Below are 25,962 nucleotides of genomic sequence, written 5' to 3'. Positions count from 1 at the left end.
GTCAATTTTATATTGTTGGTAGGTAACTAACTAGGTAGAAAGTAGGTTTAATTGAAATAGCTCCACTCCGGAAGAGACCCCAGTTACAGCGTACATGGTATTTTTTCCAAGATGTTATGCGTAAAACATAAACACAACAATTTTCAGGCGTTCATAAAAAAAAATCGATGTCTTTTGGATTTCGAAAATCCGTGATCTCGAGTTTTTTTACTTTCCTTATCCTATACTTCCTATATCAAGGAAAGTAATGTACATATTAACCTTCAGGGGCGTGCCGTCCATGTATGCAGTGCATGCCTAAAGAAAAATTAACCTTAACAACATACAGATGTAGTAAAAGAGGCTCACAGTAATGCTATGATATTCACACAATTTGTGAATAAAAGACGCTTTTCACCACAAATAACTCACTGATATGTACTTCCAATACAACCTATGTAATAATACCTGTGCAAAGCACGACTCCAAGTGTCGTTTAAGGGTGGGAAAGTCACGGCAAAAGCTAAGTCACTTGACACAATGAAGTGAACATAATTAAAAGGTTTTCGGAGAGGAGGGGGGGGTCTCTTGTTTCAGTTAGGGAAAAGGAAGACTGTTTTGAGGGAAGAGGACTGGTTTAAGGGGAAGAGATTGTATAGAACTACCCTTCATCTGTCTGTTTTCTTATGAGGGCATAAAGGTATACCAACCATGATATATTGTCTGTTGTAAATCGGCGCTTGAGGAGCTAAACAGCCTAAAGGCCCGTTTACACGCTGCATCTTATGCTCTGTTGATTTGGATTGCAAAATATCTCGCTAGATAAAAAAAAAAAAAAAACTTTGAAATCAAAAAAAGTCCCCATTTTTGACCCAAATTTTCTTGGCCCCAAAATGGGACCAGAAATCAAATCTGTCAATCCTGATAGCAAATTTTCGAAATAATGGTTGATAAGCTGTGTTGTTTCTTGAGCGCCGAAACGTTGTCTGGGGGTGAAGGAATGGTTTTGTCTGTTGTCTGATGGAAGAGGTTTGTCTGTTCTGGGAACGGAAGGAGGGGTCTATTGTTGGGACAGTTCTATTGTGTGGGAGTAGAATAGTACATCATTAATCATCAACTCCACATGTGGGGATAGTGGAGGGCTATAGCTCCACATGAAGATTGTGGGGGGCTTTACACGATTGCGTTGGGAGGCTCTAGTAGGTAGAAAGGAATAAGAAAGGATTTTGCGAAAATCTAAACTATTCTAAACCGATCCTGAGATATGATCAATTTTTGATCGCTAAAATCTCCATAAGACTGCGGGAGAGAAATGTTCCGCTTTCGACCAACATTTTGAGTTTTGTTTATGTTTTTAGCTTGATAACTATGCAGCTAATAGAGAGCGCGCAGAATAAGAAAGGATTTTGCGAAAATCTAAACCGATCCTGAGATATGATCAATTTTTGATCGCTAAAATCTCCATAAGACTGCGGGAGAGAAATATTCCGTTCTCGACCAACATTTTGAGTTTTGTTTATGTTTTTAGCTTGATAACTATGCAGCTAATAGAGAGCGCGCAGCGCGACCGTATTTTTCATTATTTTCTACAAGTTCGGCCATGCCTTTTCTACAAGTTTGGCCATGCCTCGGGATGAACTAGCGGGATTCCGGAGCGAAGCGACGGAATTCAGCTAGTTCCTTCATATGTTCCTTCTCCTATCTTCTTAACCTTTTCTTATTTTCTTCACCTTTCTTTTCCTTCTCCTCTTCCTCTCTTCTTCCTTCTTTTTCTTATTTTCCTCCCCCCCCCGGGGGGCCTCTTCTCCCATCTTAACAAGAAGATTCTCCTCTTCTTTTTCTTCTCCTCCTCCTCCTCCTAAGCATCCTTCCCATTTTCCTCCTCTTCCTTCATTAGCCTCAGGATCACATGATGCTTCGGAAAACTGCCTCCGCCACATATCCTGCTATTCTTACTTTGATGAATGGCCGGGACTCAGGTTTTCTCGTTCCAAAGTCCGAAATCAAATAGATTTCACTCTGTCCGTCCACAACCCCCTACCTGCTCCTTTCCTGCCCCCGGTCCTGGATGGAGATCATTTTTCAAAATGTTTTTCGTCTACTTCTACTTCTTCCTTTTTTTTCTTCCTCCTCCTCCTTCTTCTTTTTTCTTTTTTTTTCCTTCTCCTGGTTTTGCTTTCGAGTCTGCCCTGATATAACGGAAGCTTTGTCATCAGCATCACTGCCATCAGTTTTGGGAGTTGACCTTTTTCGCCCTTTTTAAATTCAAAATTTCCTCCTTGCATTTTCTGAGTTTTTGGATCAATTGACTGATTCCATCATCTTGGACTTCTTGTGGACCTATTTCATCACGGTATTCTTTAGAAGCGATCACTAACGACTATACAAGCTGAGGGAACACTGAGGTCTTATCGTCCTGAAATCAAAAAGAGGATGAGGACAGAAAAACTTTGACTCCGCCGGGAATCGAACCCGTGCAAGCCTAGTGTGATGTGTCACGGAGGTTGCTGAAATTACTTAAACCGAAAAGAAAGTTTCATCGATTTTGTGCAATGAGAGAAAGCTTAGTGCTGAACATATTTTGGGAAGAAATTTCCTTTTTTGTTGTTCACTTGTTCTATCCTTTTTTTTTTTTTTTTTTTTTTTTTTTTAGTTTTTTCTTTCACCGCATCTTCATTCTTGTTTTTCTCTCCAGTCTTGCCTCCTCCTCTTCTCCTCCTCCTCTCCTCCTTCTCTCCTCCTCCTTCTCCTTCTCCTCTTCCTCTTCTTTTTCTTCTTCTTCCTCCTCCTCCACCTCCTCTTCTTTCTTTTGTGTGTTTCTTGTTTTCGTCTATATCCTAAATAAATTCGTTCCCAAATAGATGGTTTATTTACTTTATCTTCTCTGAACCCTGAGGCTCGTGGTATCATCAAGTTTTTAGATTTTCGTTCTGTTTTAACATTGGATGTAGTAGGTACTTCTTTGAGAGTACTCTCTTGTAGTAACGTTTTAGCACTTTAGCTCTTTTGGTGCACTCTATACGAGTATTATACATTGTCTTTTGTTTTCCAATTTCCATACGATATAATTTATCACGCCCTTATCTTTCTTTCTTTTTAGCCATGTCGTATCTTCTTGAATTTTAAGGTACTTGCAGTTTGGTTAAGTTTTTAGTTCTTTGAGATTTAGGTATTGGGTAGTAAGTAGCTACTATTTTACATATTTAATTTAACTATTAGACATTCGAAGAAGGGTTATGGCTGTCTCAACAAGGCTTTGCCTGTAGGAACTTATGAAGATTAGTTCCATTAAGGTTTTCAGACGTTTTGGGTATACCAATTTGGGTAGAAACTTCTCCTTTAACGCTGTTCTTTGAGTTTTAGATTAATTCTGTAATATGTATACTTCTTCTAGAGTTACTTTTGTTATTATACTGTCGACTTGTTTTATAACTACTTTATTTTCACACTGTTCTTCATTTTAACATTGTTCTTTTTCTTTCTGTTCCAGTGCGCTTGCATGACAGTATACAAGAAGAAAATTACCATTATTTAGTGTTCGATCTGTAAGTACAACTTAATTTATACCTTTTACTTAATTTGCATACATTGAGGGAGGATAAAATACATATTTATACCTACATACATACATGTAAACATACATAATATGTAGGAACTTAATTTATACCTTTTACTTAATTTGCATACATTGAGGGAGGATAAAATACATATTCATACCTACATACATAATATGTAGGTATGCAATATGTTATCTTATTGATTTCCCAACATGGAAACCATATGGGTAAAAATGCCATGATGGTAATAAGCTAGCGTTGTGCCTTTGAATGTTGGGTTATTTGCAACTTAATTTATACCTTTTACTTAATTTGCATACATTGAGGGAGGATAAAATACATATTCATACCTACATACATAATATGTAGGTATGTAATATGTTATCTTATTGATTTCCCAACATAGAAACCATAATATGGGTAAAAATGCCATGATGGTAATAAGCTAGCGTTGTGCTTTGAATGTTGGGTTATTTGTAAAGGTCCTATCCCGTTTTTGACTTTTTGATTTTGTGGGAAATTTGATCATGGATCAATGCGTTTTTTGAACTTTTCAAAATGAAATTTTCAAAGTTATTTTTTCCAACTGGAGCAGGGAGATAGTAAAAAAAAATGCATTTAGATAAATTTCAACAGATTTACCCTCCCACAAATTTTAACCCATTAGGTTCGTTTGTTCCACAGCGTGACGGGTTAAACTGAATATTAAACAAATTAGGTAGGTACAAAGGTATTCTTTAACCATGATCGAATAAGCTACCGGCTAAAAAATTCCCGGAGGGTCGGGCCCTGCTTGTTGATTTTGTGGGAAATTTGATCATGGATCAATGCGTTTTTTGAACTTTTCAAAATGAAATTTTCAAAGTTATTTTTTCCAACTATAGCAGTAAAAAAAAAAAAATGCATTTAGATAAATTTCAACAGATTTACCCTCCCACAAATTTTAACCCATTCGGTTCGTTTGTTCCACAGCGTGACGGGGGGCGAATTGTTCGAGGACATTGTAGCCCGCGAGTTCTACTCAGAAGCGGATGCCTCCCATTGCATTCAGCAAATCCTGGAGAGCGTCAACCACTGCCACTCCAATGGGGTAGTTCATAGAGACTTAAAGGTAAGAATTCAATTCTATTCTAGAAAATCTATAAATATACATAAAAGGATTTCCCAATCTTCTTCTTTCATCAGTAGAATCCACACACCTATGTTGTATTCTATGCATTTAAATGACCCTGGGATAAAAATAGAAACTCAATCCATTAGACTCCTCCATTTCATTCTTAGTTCATAGAGACTTAAAGGTAAGAATTCAATTCTATCCTAGAAAATCTATAAATATACATGAAAGGATTTCCCAATCTTCTTCTTTCATCAGTAGAATCCACACACCTATGTTGTATTCTATGCATTTAAATGACCCTGAGATAAAAATAGAAACTCAATAATGGATTTCATTTCATTCTACTCTAAGTTCCCAAACAAATGAGGATAAAATGCTCATTGGCCGGAACAAAAATCAATATTTGACGCATATCTTGCAGGTGGAAGGAAATTGAAAACCTCGAGGGAATTCGATTGTGTCATTTAGTAGACAACTTAGTTCATAGAGACTTAAAGGTAAGAATTCAATTCTATCCTAGAAAATCTATAAATATACATGAAAGGATTTCCCAATCTTCTTCTTTAACAGTAGAATCCACACACCTATGTTCTATTGACTAAGTTTCGGCAAGATCAAACATAACGTGGCTGAGTTATTCGCCCTGTCTGAACAAGCCCCACGTCCGAACACACCCCGGTCTCCCCTATTCTATGCATTTAAATGACCCTGAGATAAAAATAGAAACTCCATCCATTAGGCTCCTCCATTTCATTCTACTCTAAGTTCCCAAACAAATGAGGATAAAATGCCCATTGGCCGGAACAAAAATCAATATTTGACGCATATATTGCAGGTGGAAATTGAAAACCTCGAGGGAATTCGATTGTGTCGTTTAGTAGACAACTAGACACCCTGTATCTGTATTAGCTTACCACGTATTATTATTTCTTTTTTTTTATGCCTCTCCCTTTCTCCCATTCTTTCCCTCCCTTCCTTTATTTCTCTCCCCCTCCTGTTCCTCCCTCTTTTGCATATTGTTTTTTATCTTCGTTATCACTACATAACAGAAGCTCGAGTCACGAACAAACTTGTCTGTGTGTGTTTCTTCTTTCTCACACATGTTCCTCCCTCCCTCTCTCTCTTTCCCTCTCTCTCTCTCTCTATTCCTCCCTCTTTCTCTCCCTTTTTCTCTTCTCGCTCTCTCTTCCACCTCCCTCACTCTCCCTCCCTTCTTGCTGTCTTCGTCCCTTCTCTCCATGAACCCTTTATGTCTCTTCCCTCTCTCTCTCTCCCCCTCCCTCCCCCTCCCTTCTTCCTCTGTCTGTTCTCTCTCTCTCTCTCTCTCTCTCTCTCTCTCTCTCTCTCTCTCTCTCTCTCTATTCCTCCCTCTTTCTCTCCCTTTTTCTCTTCTCTCTCTCTTCCACCTCCCTCCTTCTCCCTCTCTTCTTGCTGTCTTCGTCCCTTCTCTCCATGAACCCTTTATTTCTCTTCCCTCTCTTTCTTTCCCTCTCTCTCTCTCCCTCCCCCTCCCCCTCACGTCTTCCTCTGTCTTCCTCCTTTCTCTTAACAAACCCTTTATCTCCCTTCCCTCTCTCTCTCTCTCCCTCCCTCCCTGTTTGTTATCTCCACTTTGTCCCTTTGTTTTTTTCACTTTACCCTTTTTTTATCTCCCTCTCAACTCCCTTTTCTTCTCTCTCTTCTCCCTCCCTTCCTCCTTCACTTTACCCTTTTTTTATCTCCCTCTCAACTCCCTTTTCTTCTCTCTCTTCTCCCTCCCTTCCTCCTCTCTCTCTCTCTCTCTCTCCCTAATCCCTCCATCTTTTCCTATCTCCTCCTTTCTTTCCTTTCATTCCCCGATCGAATAAACTACGGGCTAAAAAATTCCCGGAGGGACGGGCCCAGCTTGTTTTATCTTCCTCTCCTCGTCCTTTCTCCATTTCGGCCTATCTCCTTCCTTTCTTCCTTCTGTCTTTCTCCCTCATATACATCTCTCTTCCCTCCCCTATATTTGTTATCTCTACAATTTGTCCCCATCTTTTTATTCTTTACCCATTTCTCCCCCTCTCTCCCTTCCTCTCGCTCTCTTTCTCCCTATCAATCCTTCCCCTCTCAATTTCTTTCAAACGCTCGCTCTCTCCTCCCTCTCTCTCTATCTCCCTCGTTCTATCCTCTCTCTCTCCCTCGTTCTCTCATCTCTCTCCCTCCCTCCTCCCTCTCTCATTTTCTCTCACACCACATGTTCGTAGAATATTATATGCTGGGGTATCAACTTTCAATTTACATACAATGTTCTCTTCCTGACGCGTGCTTATAGTATTCTTTATTCTAGCTTCTATGTAGTTTGCTCATATTATTATACTGTAACTCCCCCTATATTTGTTATCTCTACAATTTGTCCCCATCTTTTTATTCTTTACCTCCCTTCCGTCTATTTCTCCCCCTCTCTCCCTTCCCCTTGCTCTCTTTCTCCCTATCAATCCTTCCCCTCTCAATTTCTTTCAAACGCTCGTTCTCTCCTCCCTCTCTCTATATCCCTCGTTCTATCCTCTCTCTCTCTCTCTCCCCTCTTTCTCTCCCTTCCTCCTCCCTCTCTCATTTTTTCTCTCACACCACATGTTCGTAGAATATTATATGCTGGTGTATCAACTTTCAATTTACATACAATGTTCTCTTCCTGACGCGTGCTTATAGTGTTCTTTATTCTAGCTTCTATGTAGTTTGCTCATACCTATTATTATACTGTAATACCTACAACAGATATACAGATTCTGTATACAACATGTTGGTAGGAGTAATAATCTTTTTGTTACACACTTGTTGAATTTCTCATATTTGTTGAGAATTTCTCAACATTTCTCTTAGCTCATTTTCCGCCATAAAACTATTGTGGCACTTTTTTGAAGAGGTTTGATAGGGGGAGCTTGGAGTCTTACCGTTCAGAGAACGAACCTTATCTCTTCAGGATAAAATTCGCCCGGGGCGGGAATCGAACCAGCGACCTAGCCCTTGCAACTTGCAAGGCAGACGCGCTACCAACCAAGCTAGCTTATTTTGGCTATTTTTGTGGCTCCTTTTTTTTAAGAGGTTTGACAGAGGGAACTATAACTGCTAATGGTCTTATCGTCCCGAAATCGAAGAGAGAAGGAAGACAGGATAGGAGAAAGCCAGCCGTTCCGAGAACGAACATTATCCCATCAGGATAAAATCCGCCCCGGGCGGTAATCAAACCCGCGGCCTAGCGCTTACAAGGCAGACGCACTACCAACTAAGCTAACTAGGCTTACTAGGCTGGCAATTTTGTGGCTCCTTGATCTCTGTATAAATCAAGATCACGTTTAGTTTTTACCTTTTAACTCAAGATTACTTTGATAAAGTTGAAAAATATTGCTTTCAGTTTTCAGCTTTTCCACTTTTATCTTATTTTTTCCTCCTTCTCCTCCTCCTCTCCCACTTTTTTTCTTCTTTCTCCCTCTCTTCCGTCTATTCTCTTCTCTTTCTTCAATAATTGCAAGTCTAGGGACCACTACTTTTATATTCTTTATTATTCTCTCCTCCCTTCTCTCTCCTGCCGGCTTTCTCCACCTCTCTCTTCTCCCTGTTTCTCCAATAATTGTTTGTGTTCTATTTTTCTCTCGGTTTTGTGTATTCTATTCCTTTTATTTATTTGGCTTACTTGCACACAGGCTGCCTGTCTGTGTTTTTTCCATTATTTTCTTTTCTCACCCTCTTCCCACTCTTTTCTCCTTTTCCCCCCTCCCTTCTCCCTTTCTCCTTCCATTTTATTTATCCATTTCGTTCCTTTCTTTCGCCTTATCTTTCTCTTGCTTTCGAATTTATTTATTTACTTATTTATTTTAGTTCGATGCCAAACTCGAGTATTCCCTTTCCCCCCTCAAATCCTCAGTAATTTTTTTCTTTTTCTCTTTTTTACTTTCCTTATCCTATAGGAAGGAAAGTAATGTAATCGGGTCAAATTTTCCTATAGTAAGGAAAGTAAAATGTAATCGAGTCAAATTTTGGATAGTCAGTTTTTAGTGCCAAAACACGTTTTGAGGTCTCTAGAGAACGGTATATCTCTCGAGAACGGTATTAACTAGAGACTTGAAATTTGGCATGCAGCTGTCAAATGTGACAAGGATGAGGTTGGCGGTATTTTTACCGCTTTTTGGCGGTTTTCGACCGTTCTTTGGCGGTTTTCAGCTATACTGACTAAACGGTTAGAGATATTGTAAAAGTTACTATAGAACATAAAAATGAACATCATTCAATAGGATAAGGAAAGTCGTGTGATGTTCACACCAGATTTTTTTTTTTTTTTTTTTTTTTTTTTTTTTTTTTTAAATTTATTAGGTTCTTTTTTTTGAGGTTCGATATAGCAGTACTGACCAGCCTAACCGAGGAGGTCTTAATATCGTCCCGAAATCGACCAAAAGACAAGATAGGAGAAAGTCAGTCAAGTTAGCGCTTACATTACAAATTACAAGGAACAAGGCTCTCTTTGATTTCGGGACGATAAGACATCCTCTTTATAAAAGTGATGTTTTAATGAAAATTTGTGTTGTTTTTGTGTGTTTTCAGCCAGAAAATCTACTATTAGCAAGTAAGGCGAAGGGCGCCGCTGTCAAACTGGCGGATTTCGGTCTTGCCATCGAAGTGCAAGGCGAGCAACAGGCCTGGTTCGGTAAGTTTGGATAGTTTTTTGAACGGCTGTCTCATTAGTAAAGTTAAAGATTATTTTTTACTTTACATCCATGCCTATTCGGGGGAAAAAATAATTTATAACCCAAAATTCTCTACTCTGGCCTTTTTTTTTTTTCTTTTTTTTTAAGAGGTTTCGTCCCAGTATTTTCTATCAGATAAGTTCAACTGATCTGATGAACTCATGGAAATTAAATTTCAATATTTTCATCTCATGAGATGAACTTATCTGGTGGTGTGTGGGGGGAGACAAGACATCAATTAAGTTGTCTGATCAAATCCATCGGTGTTTTTACGTCAATCTTGTTAGATCAGTACCAGATTAATCTTTTTTCAGGCTGACCAGCGGATGGATTTGACCAGCAGAACAGTAATGTCCTCACGAGGGCTTTCAAATGGTTAAATCTTGCTTTGTCTGGACCAAGGTTCGCTTTGTCTAGATCCGGAATAATAATTAAGTCTGGGCTTGGGGAACATGCAAAGTAACAACTTTTATTATACATATTTCTTTTTTCCAAAAATCAATTAGGTATAATTTCATTTTTGAAGTTTTATTAATCTATACTTATAATCTATTCGTGTTGGATGTTGGCAGGTGTTATCCTGTACATATTGTTGGTGGGTTATCCGCCGTTCTGGGATGAAGATCAGCACCGACTGTACGCACAAATCAAGGCTGGCGCCTACGACGTAAGTGTTCTCATAACTAATACATATTCTTATGTACATGCGTCTAATTAGTGAAGCACACAAGACGAGAGAGGCCCATTACCTATAGGTTTTTGCTTGAACCGAGTTCAACCCATCATTTTTTTCTCTCTCTCCAATGGCTTTTCATTGGGGTGTTTCTGCCTTTACCTCCCTCTTCTTCTCCCTTTACCTCCCTCTTCTTCACCCTGTTCAGTTACCTCTCCTCCTCTCAACATACCCATGTCTTGGTCTCCCTCCCCCTTATCTCTCCTCCTCTCAACATTCACCTTTCCTTTCCGTTACCTCCCTCTTGTAATCTCCCCTGTCCTTTACCTCCCTCCTTTCTACCCCTCCTCTTCTCTCGTATAACCTCCCATCTTTTACCTCCTTCCCCTCCTTTATCTGTAGCGTTATCTCTCCTCCCATTTCCTCCCCTCGACAACTCAAGAGGGCCTTGGAAAAGTTTGCATAGCATGTGAGGGAAGGGCGGCCCCTTCATCTCCCTTCCTCTCGACATCACCTTTTTCGATATATCCCCCCTTCCTTATATCCCTCCCCTCCTTTACCCCTCTTGTAATCTCCCCTCCCCTCAAGTTATCTCTCCTTCCCCTCCTTTACCCCTCCCATGTCCTCCCTCCGATAACTCAAGAGGGCCTTGGAAAGTATGCATAGCATGTGGGGGAGCTCTGTGTGTCTATTGACAGTCGACACCGGTGACATGATTGATAATGTTGTACGCCAGGAGCTTAAAATAACTCGGGCGACAAATGTTGTTCGTGAAAAATGGGGACAGGATGGTTTTCTCTTCCGTAGTGGGAGGCGCTCGGAGAACGAGAGGACGCGGGTTTGAATCCCATCCGAGGAATGAAAGTTAGTGTCACTATATAGATTTTCACCATTTTTCTAGGAGGTTTGATAGAGGGAACTGCTACGGTCCTTTTGTCCCGAAAGCGAAGAGGAAAGGAAGACAGGATAGGAGAAGACCAGCCGTTCCGAGAACGAACCTTATCTGTTCAGGATAAAATCTGCCCCGGGCGGGAATCGATCCCACAATACATATAACGCTTAAAAGGCAGACGCGCAGCGCTCTGAGCTATCTATGTAGGTTGGCAGAAAATTATTTTATGTTGCTGTTTAAATTCGAAACGCAGTGTCCTCGATTATGAACAATGCCTTAGCAACTGTACTATTGTGACTGGTACTGTTATTGAGGGAGGAGGAGGAAGAGGTAAATAGGAAGAGAAGGAGGAGGAAGTTGAGCAGAGAGAAGAGGAAGAAGTGGAGAGAAATTACTAGGTAAAAAATCCGCCCCGGGCGGGAATCGAACCCGCGGCCTAGCGCTTACAAGGCAGACGCACTACCAACTAAGCTAACTAGGCTGGCACTCTGGCCTTAACCCAAAGTCTGTACCAAAATAAATTTGTTAGAATGTGGATTTGGGCGTTTTGTAAACTGTACGGGCAGGTAGTGTAGGTAGCAGGTACCTACTAGGGATGACCTCATTAGAAAATATTTAATTCCCAACCACCATCAGGAACTCTTTCTATCTCCTTCCCACCCCTCCTCTGTTTTCTCTAGCTCTCTCTCTCTCTCTCTCTCTCTCTCTCTTCCCTCTCTTTTTCCTATTTTTTCTCTCTTTCCCTCCCCGAAGGTCTACATCCTTCCTTTCCTCACTTCCATCCGTTATCCATTTTCTCTCTCCTTATTTTATCTTCTCTTCTCTCCTCCTCTCTATTTTCTCTCTCTCTCTCCCTCCTTATATTGTCTTCTATTCTCTCTACTCCATTTTCTCTCTTCCTTCATTCTTTCCTTTCCCTCTTACTCTTTTTTCTCTTTCTATTCTTCTTCCTCCCTCTCTCTCTTCTCTTCCTCCTCTTCTTTCTACTCCCTCTTGTGTTACACCCTCCTTCCTCTCTGGTTCTTCCTAGAGTGAGGTTCAGATTCTCAAGTACAAAGTCACTGCATTACTGCAGCTGTTAGTGCTCGTTACTGCAAAGTGAATTAGATAGTAGATAGTAAGTGGGAAGAAGCTATTGAATTTATTCTGAAGTAGCATCCTTCGACTTGAAATAAATAGGCACTCACCTAGTTTTGTAAATGAGAACAATCCAGCCTAGTTAGCCTAACGAAGTTCATGTTTTAAAAGGTTCCAAATGTGTCGGTTTATTCTCGGGAAGATAGGTTTTATTGGGTGGAAATCCCACCTCAGGTGGAGGATGGTTGGCCTTAGTGTCTTTATAAGATTTTTCTTGAGAGGGTAGTTCACCTTTGTGAGATTGTAAGTGCTAAGGCCCGGGTTCGATCCCCGCCCGAGGTTCGTTCTTGGAACGACTGGCTTTCTCCTATCTCCCTATAGGGTTCTATATTGGAGTTCCAGAACACAGATTAGGCTTTCGGCGCGGCGTCCTAGATTTTTCTCAGCTTAGGTATCTCAAAATGTAGCCTCCTGGATAGTACTAGCTAGAGCACGGAATAGAAACCTGTACTCTCTGTGTAATGGTGTAGAACTGTAGAGACAATAGAGCTTCCCTGTCGTGCTAATCCCTGCTGGCTTCAAAGTTTTCCTTTTGTTTTCCATTAGCTAAAAACAAGGAAAGAAGCGCATTGCAGAGCACTAGGGGTGATCAGGGAAAACTGAACACATTTTTGGAGAGAATACTCCACTATATGAAGTTTCAGGGCAGGGCCGGCTGTTTACAGCTTAACCGGGCTCGAAAAAAGTTTCTCCCGCCAGCCTAGATAGCTTGGTTGGTGCCGCGTCTGTCTTGTTAGCGCTAGGCCGCGGGTTCACTTCCGGCCCGGGGTGGATTTTTTCGTGAACGGATAATGTTCGTTTTTGGAACGGCTGGCTTTCTCCTAACCTGTTTTCCTTCTCTCTTTCTTTTTCGGGACGATAAGACCAAAATAATTTTTGTTAAACCGTCCGGTATTTTTCCAAGATATCAGTTTACAAAACTAACAAAGGTGATCAATTATGCCGGACTCAATTGCCACACATTATCGTTTACAATTACATGATTACCACTCAATTGACTTTACGGATTCAATTTGACAGTAGAACGGCGAATACCAAACCTTTATTTTCATTATCAAACATTGAGATGGGATTTTCCTATGACTTTTGGACATTTTAAACCAAAAGAGGGGAAATTCCGATGTTTCAGAAGAGGTGAAATTCCGAACAGAAAATAATACAACTTGAGTTGTTCGTAAAATGGACCACTACACTGCTCTCAAATTCACCTCGTTTTTTTTGTATAGTTTATTTTCCGTGTCCTATTTTTAACCTGGTTGAAGGATGAGGCATATCTATTCGAAGTATTTTCAATCCCTTGCTTGTACATGTACATATGGGGATTAAAAAGGGCAGTATTAGATATTATGTCGAGTAATAGCTCAGGTTTAATTTGGAAAATATTGTTCGGTTAACATAATACGAAGTCCTACTTCCCCCGATCAAATTAGGGTATGCAATGTTGAAAATTGAATACTGAGCGGAATGAGACGAGATTGGCTGATGTTATTTGTCCAGTGAAATTCCAAAGCTTACATTTTTTCCATATGTTGAAAATTTAATACGTATTCTTAAAGTTACAAGGATGTCGTTTTACAATGTCGACCCTGCTTGAGCGGGAAAAGACGGTGTAAAAGAAGAAGTTACAAGGAGCCAGCCTAGTTAGTGGCGCGTCTGCCTTGTAAGCGCTAGGCCGCGGGTTTGATTCCCGTCCGGGGAGGAAAAGGACACCTAAGGGACATAATATGTTGCATATACAAAAGAGGAGCTGCAGTAAATGAATTTCTGTCAAGACTTCATCTCCGGTTTCGTTATAAATTGTGTTTGTCCTAAGGAAAGTTCATGTTACATCATTAATAATACACGTGGTAGATATTTTGAACCCCTTGTGTGATTTTAAACAAGGTACTGAACATCGTCCTGGCCTAATAGCGATTATTGGTTAGGTTTATAATATTGGGTCTTGCCTGGCCTTAATAGGTCTTGCACGCTCAGAAGGTTCGATTCCCTGTGTTGCAGACAATCTAATGCACGTGTTGTCACATTAAAGTCTTAAACCCTGAACAACAGCTCCTGTTGAAATTTCCGGGTCTGTGTCATAGCATGTCCATCCCATAATTGTATGTCCGTTTGTTCGTCATAAGATGGACGAAAGAGGTAAACATAACAGTTCCCAATAGGTGCTGCTCGTTTTCCCGGCCCCTCTCAGGCTGGCTGAGGTTAATGTGAGGAAGTGTCTGTCTCCAAAAAGAGGGTAAAATCTCCGCCACTAGCCCCTCTATCCTTAGCCTCTAGCCTCTAGAGAACGTCATTTTCCATCTAGTGTCATCAGGATGCATTGAACAAAAGATCTAGTAGTAATTTCATAAGTGTCTTTTTCATTTCGCTCTGTCGGAGACACCATTATTTGATCTGACTGTCATCATGTTTTACTTTCAGTACCCCTCACCAGAATGGGACACGGTGACGCCAGAAGCTAAAAACCTAATCAATCAAATGCTTACTGTTAATCCTTCGAAACGGATCACTGCCTCAGAAGCCCTTAAACATCCCTGGATCTGCGTAAGTACCTTTCTAAAACTTAACAATTCCCTTCTTATAGGTTCCTAATGTTCCTATGTATTGAGCGTTAGCCTAATGTACTAAGCATCTTAGATAAGGCCAAATTTGGACACATCAAAAATTTCCTTCAAATTCAAACCCAATTCTCAAGGAAGGATAATATATCAGGCACAAAAAAGCATAATATATCAGGAAAATTCCGTGAGAAAATAGGGGCCCATTTATAGTTTTAAGATTAGATTACGTTACGTAAGGGGTGGAATACTTGTAATACAAACATTCGACAAAAAGTTTTTGACTTTTTCTCAAATGTGAACTTTCAAAACGATATAGCCGATATGATATCAATGGGTTTTCAGTCACCTTATTTTTCAAGGTTATAAGGAAAAAGCCGAATAGTTTCAGTAAATGAAAGTAATGTCCACCCTGGTTGGACGGGTTTCGAATTAAATTTTCATTAAACGTTTAGGAAATTATATGTAGTTCAAATTCATAAATCGTTGAGAGAAACAAAAATCCCCTGTCAGACTTAACGTTATTGTCTCGAAACTTTTTTCCCACCCAAGTTAATATTTTCCCTTATCTTTTGAAGGTCATCCTGTCTATCAGGGTCATTATTACAGTCTCGCTGAAGCCTTTTTCCCCCTATTTCATTATAAGGTTATGTACTCGTTTTTCTCAGAAAATCCCATTTGAAAAGTCAAAATAAAACTAAATTAAGTTTCCTTTTTTTTATATTGCTGTTTGTAAACTTTTCGCTGTTTAAATAGAAGAAAATTGAAGCCATAAAATTCGTTCAAGGTTGCAACATGATGACATTAACTTTGCTTGAAAAAAGGAAAAATAATTTAAAAAAATATGATGTAAAAAATGAAAAGAAAACGTGGTCAGGGATTTTGAACGGCAAGGAGTTAAGGACTCCGTGGGCAGCTGCTTGCTCTAGAGTTCTAGATAATATTTATGAAGAACTTTTGCATTGGAATATTGGATTTAGATTATTTCTTTTTTTTCAGTAAAATCCGTTGGCACTCGAGGTTCGTCCTGTTCTCCTGTTATTGATTCCAAAATTTCCGGCATGTTATAAATTTCAAAATTTCATGGATTTCAGGCTACCTTTTTTTCTTGGTCTTACCTTTTTATCCCTCAGACTTTGGTCTCGTTTTCCTGCGCTGATCTCAACTTTCAGCCTTTCCTACCCTGATTTTAAGGTTTTAGCCTTTTCGTTAATCCATTTGTCCCTCTAATTTCAAGGTTTTCAGCCTCGCTCTAACCCCATTTCTCTTTTCTTCTGATTTCAGCAACGAGAGAGAGTCGCCTCTATTGTTCACAGACAGGAGACTGTTGACTGCTTGAAGAAATTCAACGCACGGCGTAAGCTGAAGGTGAGTACCCGGCAGGGTTTGTAGCTAGGAGGTCCCGGGTTCGATCCTCGGGGCTATAAAATAAACAACTGTTCAATAATGACCTAATGGTCGGGAGTCTTCATGGTCGCAGCCACACACTGAGATCAAACTTGGACTTGCGGATTTACTAATCGGATTGGTTGGTTTTGATCTATGGATTAAAATTAGTCAATCAAATGACTTAATCACAAACCAATGAGATTAACTTTAAGCGGCCTCATGCCTTTAATGTTAAAATATGGCCCTGAGGCATCCGGTTATAAATGTTTGGAGGGTTTCTTATGGGCACTTGTACTCGTGAGGTATGATGACACAATCGACACATAAAGGGGCTAATATAGTGCTCAATGTTGCCTGCGTCCTATGAAAAGACCGCCCTAGTTAAAGAATTTCTTTTGATGTTACTCTTATCTGCCTGGGTAATCTAAGTAAAACTTTCAGAGCTAAAACACTACTTTTTATGTAAAGATCGGCATACAAGATAGTAAGTTATATCCCAAGGTCAAACTTTATAAAACAACCCCTTAGCTCTTCTTTACCCACAAATTGTGAAGACCTTGGTTAGACTGCGGGGTAAAGGGACTTTATAGGGCAGTAGAAATCGCGTATACAGGGTTCGAAATAGGGAAATTTCAGTCAAAATCTGGAGGGACCTGAGCTTATTGTAACTACTTTCCAGTCCTATCCCCCAGCAGGATGAACATTATTATTATTTTTTTTTACAATTAGCAAAGAATATTAATAGAAAAATCCTACAACTGCTACATACATCCTGTATATTACGAACGCCTAGGTACGTTGCACAATACACACTGTCGTTACACCCTGTATGAATTAGTATGAAAGCATGTGAGATTATAGCTAAGAGTGATATATGCAATGTGCAAAACTTAGCAGGGAAAATTTGAGCTCATTTTTACTAAGAGTAAGTTACAAGGGAAATTTTTTATCTCTTTTCGCTAAAAGGAAAGATGTTTAAATGGGACTCTTAGCTCATTTTTACCGAGAGTAAGTTACAAGGAAAATTTTAGCTCTTTTTTTGCTAAGGGAAGAATGAAGGAGGACGCCCAAGATCGAGAAAAGTGGAGAACGTCGTGTTGAAACCTGTCCTAGGACAGATCTACATCTATATATATAGGTACGTTGCACAATACACACAGACACACTGTCGTTACACCCTGTATGAATTAGTATGAAAGCATGTGAGATTATAGCTAAGAGTGATATGTGCAATGTGCAAAACTTAGCAGGGAAAATTTGAGCTCATTTTTACTAAGAGTAAGTTACAAGAGAAAATTAGCTCATTTTTACTAAGAGTAAGTTACACGGGAAATTTTTTATCTCTTTTCGCTAAAAGGAAAGATGTTTAAATGGGACTCTTAGCTCATTTTTACCGAGAGTAAGTTACAAAGAAAATTTTAGCTCTCTTTTTGCTAAGGGAAGATGTTTGTTTAAATGGGATTATTCTTGTTTTATGTTTCAGGATTTGCCGGAACGCCAGGTTATTTGTCTCCAGAAGTGCTGAAAAAAGAACCATATGGCAAACCAGTCGACATCTGGGCGTGTGGTAAGTAAAACTCATACTCGATGAACTCGATATGTCTTAAAAAGCCGGCCTCTCACGATGAGTTTTATCCAGGTTATTTGTCTCCAGAAGTGCTGAAAAAAGAACCATATGGCAAACCAGTCGACATCTGGGCGTGTGGTAAGTAAAACTCATGCTGAATTTACTCGATGACACTATGAGTTTTATCTCATGAGTTGAACTCATGAGTTATCCAGGTTATTTGTCTCCAGAAGTGCTGAAAAAAGAACCATATGGCAAACCAGTCGACATCTGGGCGTGTGGTAAGTAAAACTCATGCTCAATTTACTCGATATGTTTTAAAGCCGGCCACTCACGATGAGTTTTATCTCATGAGTTAAAACTCATCGTTAGTGGATATTTTCTATCAGATAAGTTCAACTGATCTGATGAACTCATGGAAATTAAATTTCAATATTTTCATCTCATGAGATGAACTTATCTGGTGGTGTGTGGGGGGAGACAAGACATCAATTAAGTTGTCTGATCAAATCCATCGGTGTTTTTACGTCAATCTTGTTAGATCAGTACCAGATTAATCTTTTTTCAGGCTGACCAGCGGATGGATTTGACCAGCAGAACAGTAATGTCCTCACGAGGGCTTTCAAATGGTTAAATCTTGCTTTGTCTGGACCAAGGTTCGCTTTGTCTAGATCCGGAATAATAATTAAGTCTGGGCTTGGGGAACATGCAAAGTAACAACTTTTATTATACATATTTCTTTTTTCCAAAAATCAATTAGGTATAATTTCATTTTTGAAGTTTTATTAATCTATACTTATAATCTATTCGTGTTGGATGTTGGCAGGTGTTATCCTGTACATATTGTTGGTGGGTTATCCGCCGTTCTGGGATGAAGATCAGCACCGACTGTACGCACAAATCAAGGCTGGCGCCTACGACGTAAGTGTTCTCATAACTAATACATATTCTTATGTACATGCGTCTAATTAGTGAAGCACACAAGACGAGAGAGGCCCATTACCTATAGGTTTTTGCTTGAACCGAGTTCAACCCATCATTTTTTTCTCTCTCTCCAATGGCTTTTCATTGGGGTGTTTCTGCCTTTACCTCCCTCTTCTTCTCCCTTTACCTCCCTCTTCTTCACCCTGTTCAGTTACCTCTCCTCCTCTCAACATACCCATGTCTTGGTCTCCCTCCCCCTTATCTCTCCTCCTCTCAACATTCACCTTTCCTTTCCGTTACCTCCCTCTTGTAATCTCCCCTGTCCTTTACCTCCCTCCTTTCTACCCCTCCTCTTCTCTCGTATAACCTCCCATCTTTTACCTCCTTCCCCTCCTTTATCTGTAGCGTTATCTCTCCTCCCATTTCCTCCCCTCGACAACTCAAGAGGGCCTTGGAAAAGTTTGCATAGCATGTGAGGGAAGGGCGGCCCCTTCATCTCCCTTCCTCTCGACATCACCTTTTTCGATATATCCCCCCTTCCTTATATCCCTCCCCTCCTTTACCCCTCTTGTAATCTCCCCTCCCCTCAAGTTATCTCTCCTTCCCCTCCTTTACCCCTCCCATGTCCTCCCTCCGATAACTCAAGAGGGCCTTGGAAAGTATGCATAGCATGTGGGGGAGCTCTGTGTGTCTATTGACAGTCGACACCGGTGACATGATTGATAATGTTGTACGCCAGGAGCTTAAAATAACTCGGGCGACAAATGTTGTTCGTGAAAAATGGGGACAGGATGGTTTTCTCTTCCGTAGTGGGAGGCGCTCGGAGAACGAGAGGACGCGGGTTTGAATCCCATCCGAGGAATGAAAGTTAGTGTCACTATATAGATTTTCACCATTTTTCTAGGAGGTTTGATAGAGGGAACTGCTACGGTCCTTTTGTCCCGAAAGCGAAGAGGAAAGGAAGACAGGATAGGAGAAGACCAGCCGTTCCGAGAACGAACCTTATCTGTTCAGGATAAAATCTGCCCCGGGCGGGAATCGATCCCACAATACATATAACGCTTAAAAGGCAGACGCGCAGCGCTCTGAGCTATCTATGTAGGTTGGCAGAAAATTATTTTATGTTGCTGTTTAAATTCGAAACGCAGTGTCCTCGATTATGAACAATGCCTTAGCAACTGTACTATTGTGACTGGTACTGTTATTGAGGGAGGAGGAGGAAGAGGTAAATAGGAAGAGAAGGAGGAGGAAGTTGAGCAGAGAGAAGAGGAAGAAGTGGAGAGAAATTACTAGGTAAGAGACGAGAAAGAGAAGGAGGAAGAGGTGAAGGATGAGATTGAGGAGGTGGAAAATTAGGAAGAGGAGAAGGAGTACTAGGTAAGAGACGAGAAAGAGAAGGAGGAAGAGGTGAAGGATGAGATTGAGGAGGTGGAAAATTAGGAAGAGGAGAAGGAGGAGGTGGAGAATAAGGAAGAGAAGGATGAGGTTGAGGAGGTGGAAAAAGAGAAGTTGAGAGAAGAGCATGAAATCCATGTGTTCATATAGATAACAAGAGGTGATCAATTATGCCGGACTCAATTGCCACACATTATCGTTTACAATTACATGATTACCACTCAATTGACTTTACGGATTCAATTTAACAGTAGAACGGCGAATACCAAACCTTTATTTTCATTAACAAACATTGAGATGGGATTTTCCTATGACTTTTGGATATTTTAAACCAAAAGAGGGGAAATTCCGATGCTTCGGAAGAGGTGAAACTTTGTTATGCAATTTTTGTGGGTGTTATTGGGATATGCTAACTCAGATATGTGTGATTTTGATCTTCGTTATTGGTCTCGTGATATTAATTTGCTGTCTACAGGAAAGTCGGATGAACATTGAACAAGGTATTTTCTATGCAATCTTACACGGTACTTATACACAATAAGTACTACCTTGCGTAATACTAGCTTGTGTGATAATTGCACACTTATGAAGCTCGATAACCACACACCATACGTGGTGAAAGTAATTACTAGGTACCTACTATTCTACTACTATGCACCCATTTGGGTGGGGTTTCAACAACCTCGTTTAGTTAGCTTCTTTTTACTTTAGCTTCTTACTACACTTTGGAAAGAAAGATTTATCCACGCTGGAGACAACGACTGTGTTATGATAGTTTTATAAGTAGCGGGGGAAATTAAAAAAGAAGAAGCTATAGTTATTTTTCATTTTTTTTTTTTTTTATTATTTTTATGACTTGTAAGTATCATCAAGTCTTATGTTTAAATTAAATGTTGAAAAATAATACAAGATCGGATCAGGTTCAGGTTTACTGTCTGAAAAACATCCAAAAGGAGAAACAGAAAATTATCATGAGACTTTAGACCTACTTTATGATTGTGTTTCTTGTTCTTGTATTAAGCCGTGTTCACACAGTCGACGCTGTCGATCTATGTCGACTGAAACCGTACACTGCGTCGACAACATAGATTGGCAGATACAAAAAGATATCTTGTCTTTCATCTGCTATCACCATTCGGCGAAAGCTATAGCCGCTACAACAACAGCAACAACAACAACAACAACAACAACAACAACAACAACAACAGCATAGATTCACTTTATCGATCGACGGCGTCGACTATGTGTGGACACAGCTTCACCCCAACCCACCCTACTTTATGATTTCTTGTATGACCCGAACCCCACCCTACTGTTTATTACCCCAACCCACCTTACTTCACGCTGTTTCTTGCCTCTGACGCCCCCGGGCGGGCTGTTTTCTTTTTGTTTCGTCAGGGTGCCATTCTCACTACCATGTTGGCCACTCGCAATTTCTCCAGTAAGTTTGACGTACACGGTAAGTGCTTCCAGAGACCACGCCAGCCAGACCCTAAACCCGTCCGGTTTTTCAGCTAGTGATACTTTTTGTGTACTAGGCCCCTCCCGGCCCTACTTTTGGTCCTTCGGCCCTACTTATGGACCTTCTGCCCTACTTATGGTCGTTTGGCCCTACTTACGGTCTTCCGACCTATTATCCGGTATAACTACAAGCCTGTTTGAGCTGAGTCTAACTACGGCCGGCCTTGTTATGAAATGGCCGAGTATTTTTCCTCTGGGTATTTTGGCCAGCCTTTTTTGACCCGGCCTAACCATAGGACCGAGCCTGATTACAGTCGGCCCTGCTATGAATTTGCTTAACTAAGGCCGGCCTCTTTTAGCTCAGCCTATGGGTGGCCCTTTTACAACTTCTTTTCCGCCCTCCTGAGGAGTTGAAAACGGGTCTTTTTTTGCTCTAGTTGGAGCACGAAACATCGTGCGTGTATTAAAGCTATAATATACAATTTTTCTGTACATAATATTTTTCGTTTAGTATCATCCAATAATATCATCCATGCCTTTACTTTCGTGTCATCCCCGTGAATGTGTCCTTGAAAAATAAATTCAATTTAATCGAAAATAAATTTAATTACCTAAATTATTTAAATTCGAAATTGACAAATAAACTTGCAAAGGAGCCTACACAGTACACACAGGTTACAGCCGGCAAAAACTTTAGTCTAAGACCGATCAACCTGGAAAACCAACCCGGAAAACTTTTTTCTTCTTTTGGTGTTCCGCAGAACGACTCCGAATGAAATTAGGTTTGCATTTGCACTGGTTTGACGTAGTACACATTCCACATTGCGTGTTATTGTAGAGCGGCTTGCCGAAATTTTGCAAGCCTTTTACACCTAGTCTAGATTAGGTCACAAAAAAGGCATAAAAAAACCTTACAGTCATGTAAAAAATAAATAAAATCTCAACACCTAAGTAATCACGTTAAAAATAAATAAAATCAATAGAGAAAAAAAATCACTCTTGAAAACCTTGGAAAAGTCACAATACAAAATTTTCAATTACGTTAATCTAAGGGGGGGAGGGGAAGGGAAATCCTGGGTAAAATCAGGGAAAAGGGAAAAATGAATTCAGGGAAAAGGGAAAAAAACAGGAGTCAGGTTTTCAAATTCCGCGATATCTAATACCTATTACCAAGGTTTTGTAGAATTCCTTTCCCTCTGTTCCTCCTTCTTCCTTTGTAGTAAACAAGGGTTTTCTTTTTCGTGCATTTCTTCAGTTCGAATTTCCTTTGCTAAAGGTAAACAGTTCTCTTCTTTTTTTCTCGAGAAAAGAAAGAAAGAGGGGAAAAGGGAGAGAGGAGGGACAAAAAATAGGTAAAGATAAAAAGGAGAAAAAAAAATAAATAAAAATAAATCAAGATTAAAATGAGGAAGCGATAATTATTAGCCATTTCTCCTTTTTTTTCTTTTCTTTTGAAAAAAAAAAAATCATTTTCTTTGTAGTATTTCCTCTCTCATTTACTTTCTGTCTTCAACTTCTGGCAAACAATTTCTTATTAAAAGCGAAGAAGATTTTCCTGCTCCTTTCTCTAATGAATACATTTTTCACCTAAAAAAATATAAAAAAGAGAGCCAAACAAATTGTAATGAAAACAGGGGAAACGGTTGTAAAAGGAGGGCGCGGGGATAGCTAAATGGTATAAATTGAAATTTGGAGGGGGATTTAGAGGGGGGAATTGAGGGTGGGAGGGAAGAGGGAGAAAAATTGAAGCTGCGTTGGAAATTTGAGACTTTTGAGAGTGAAATGAAATAATGTTTGACGAATAAAATTCCCTTTGTGGTGGGGAAAATGAATATTGGAAAATTTCGAAGGAAAATTTACACGTATTTTATTGAGGTCTGAGGTGGTTTTACGTGGGGCTCTTGAAACGAAATTCCTGATTTCCTGTGTGTAGAGTCTAGTATGTAGGACAATTGGGTCTCATTTGGTTGTTTTTCTCACTCCTTTCTGTATTGCTGTCTCTTTTATGTCGAGCGACTCTTTCTTTGGTTCTGAGACTTCTGAGTGGGTATTTCACCAATCTCCTTACGACTCGTGTGGTGCCGGCCTCAGAAGATCATTTTGCCTTTTCACGTCATTTTCTTCTCTGTTGAAAGTTTTTTGTTAATTTTATGAGGTTTCGTGCGGAATGTTAAACGAAATAAAAAAATTGAATTGATTTTTTTCTTCTAGGACGAACCTAAACACAAAAGTGCTAGCGTTGTGAAATAAAAACGTTGCCTTCACTGATGACTGTTGTTATCACGTGATGTTATCGCTGGAATCTTCGAGGTGGGCTGAAGGGTAAACACAGTGAATGTTGGAGTTGTTTCTCCCCCCCAGAATATGGTCAGATGGTAACATCTTTGCTCTGGTAGAAGGACATGGATAAAGATTCAGTTTCATATTTTGCCTAGGTTCAAGATCCGTGAATTTTCTGTTGCTTCATAGATGGTCAATGGATAATAAAGGATTTGAATTTCTTCTTTAATTTTCCGAAAGGCCTATATTATGTACCTACCCCTTATTATTTTCAATAGGTACTGGAATTATTATTGTTTATTGATATTGATTCTTTACTGAAGTCGTCCTGCTGTAAAAATTGATTCTGAAATCTTCTAATTTTTGTCTTCTGGTAACGATCGAGGTATCTCTGAAGTAGACAAAATAATCAACTTTGTCCTCATCAATATTCTCGCCACATATGGAAAGCAAGATAACAATGAATGTTTCAACACATGCTCTCAATTTCTTCGCTTTATCACGTTTCACAATGAAAGTTTCAAGATGTGATCTCCAGGAGTCAATATTATCTTTCACTTTTGTTTGCACCAAGTTTCTTTTTTAATAACATTTTTACCCGGAAAAGTTGTTCAGTTTCCATTATTGTTGTGAAAACCTGGAAGTGTATTCTGTGTATCTTGCGAGACAGAACAGTATAGGTAAGTACCTGTTGTGTAAGCTTTGAAATCTTTTGGAAAGGCGATGGCGTGGGAGAACATTCCCTTGTTTCTTCAAGTATCTTTTATTATCTTTCAGAAGCGGATCATCATCAATCTTCTGTTTTTATTAGTAAATACTTTTCTTCTACTTTTTTTTCTTAACATTTATGTCAATATTTCCGGCTCGTTCCTCGTCTTGATATGTTTTCATAAAACTCTGAATTTTATTTTCTCCATGTTGATATTGAATGCTTCAATGATGTTTGCACTTCATTCAAATGTAACTTTCCCACTTTCACTTCTGCCATTATTATTCAATTCATTCATGAGGTTCATATTTTTTTCAATGGCTTTTGTCAATAGTCTTACATGTGTAATATTTCGTGGTACCTACTTCTTATAGCATTGGGTATGTATCAATTTGTATCACTTTACGACACATGCCAGTAGTCTTGCATGTTTGATACGTAGCATTTGCTAACTGTCTTCTCTTCATTACTTCTCAATAGTTCAATAATTCTTTCGAAATTCTGGATAATGTTCATCGATTTTGCCATCTGACCCATATTGTACAAATCTGCATTCGTATTGTCATCCCCACCCATGTTTTCCTCATTGTTCTAACTGTCCGCTCGAATTTCACATTTTTTGGGTTTTGCGAAACCTGTTTTTGTGGTTTTTGGATGTATCTTCGAACTTTCCATCCCTTTTTGTGTTCCTTTGCTAGGTCTGCACAAAGTCGATGTTTTTCTTTTGTGTTTTAAATGTTTGTACCAACCTCTTATTGTTATCCATTTCATGTTCTAATACATTCTTTGTTATGCCGCCCCTCTCTCTCTCTCTCTCTCTCTCTCTCTCTCTCTCTCTCTCTCTCTCTCTCTCTTTCTATCTGTTTTCTCCCTCTTTCTACTTCCCTCATTCCCTATACCTACCTAAATACCTATTTCCTCTCTCTCTCTTGCCTCCTACAGCTGTCCTCTTCCTTCTACCTTCCCAACTGCCTATTTCCCTCTCTGTCCTGCCTCCTACAGCTGTCCTCTCTCTCTCTCTCTCTCTTCCTTCTCCCTATGTCGCCGTCTCTTTTGTTTCCTGCAGCTGTTCTCTCTCCCTCCCGCTCTTTCTCTTTCTCTCTCTCCCTCCCTCTCCCTCTTCCCCTCTCTCACTCTCTCACTCTTCCCCTCTCTATATCTCCCTCCCTTTACCCCGTGTTAAATGTGCTTTGGAAATAAAATCATTAGTATTTTAAAAATAATACCTACTATTTGTATTGCACCATCGACATCGGTATCATTTCTATCTTTTTTTCAAGCTGTATGGCCCAGATATCTATTTAAGCCTGTTTGGAATGCGAGAGGTTTTTGCCAGATTATTTCTTTTTTGGGTTTTGCAAAACCTGTTTTTGTGGTTTTTGGATGTATCTTCGAACTTTCCATCCCTTTTTGTGTTCCTTTGCTAGGTCTGCTGCACAAAGTCGATGTTTTTTCTTTTGTGTTTTAAATGTTTGTACCAACCTCTTATTGTTATCCATTTCATGTTCTAATACATTATTTGTTATGCAATTTTTGTGGGTGTTATTGGGATATGCTAACTCAGATATGTGTGATTTTGATCTTCGTTATTGGTCTCGTGATATTTGCTGTCTCCAGGAAAGTT

At 39.6% G+C, this 25,962-nt stretch overlaps 1 protein-coding gene across 1 annotated transcript in view; it reads left to right on the top strand.

The window, feature by feature from the left end:
- LOC103509280 (calcium/calmodulin-dependent protein kinase type II alpha chain) overlaps positions 1–25,962 on the top strand; it is a 132,558-nt gene that overhangs the window by 58,437 nt on the left and 48,159 nt on the right. Inside the window, exons 4-10 of the mRNA XM_026823662.1 lie at positions 3,470–3,524; positions 4,509–4,647; positions 9,214–9,316; positions 9,914–10,023; positions 14,477–14,599; positions 15,898–15,981; positions 21,287–21,347. Coding sequence (XP_026679463.1) covers positions 3,470–3,524; positions 4,509–4,647; positions 9,214–9,316; positions 9,914–10,023; positions 14,477–14,599; positions 15,898–15,981; positions 21,287–21,347 — 675 coding nt within the window. The remainder of the gene's footprint in view (positions 1–3,469; positions 3,525–4,508; positions 4,648–9,213; positions 9,317–9,913; positions 10,024–14,476; positions 14,600–15,897; positions 15,982–21,286; positions 21,348–25,962) is intronic.

The sequence above is a fragment of the Diaphorina citri genome, unplaced genomic scaffold, assembly GCF_000475195.1.
Source record: "Diaphorina citri unplaced genomic scaffold, Diaci psyllid genome assembly version 1.1 scaffold481, whole genome shotgun sequence".
Taxonomy (NCBI): Eukaryota; Metazoa; Arthropoda; class Insecta; order Hemiptera; family Psyllidae; genus Diaphorina; species Diaphorina citri.
Note: the sequence above shows the minus strand (reverse complement) of the source record. Positions and strands in the feature narration are given on the sequence as shown.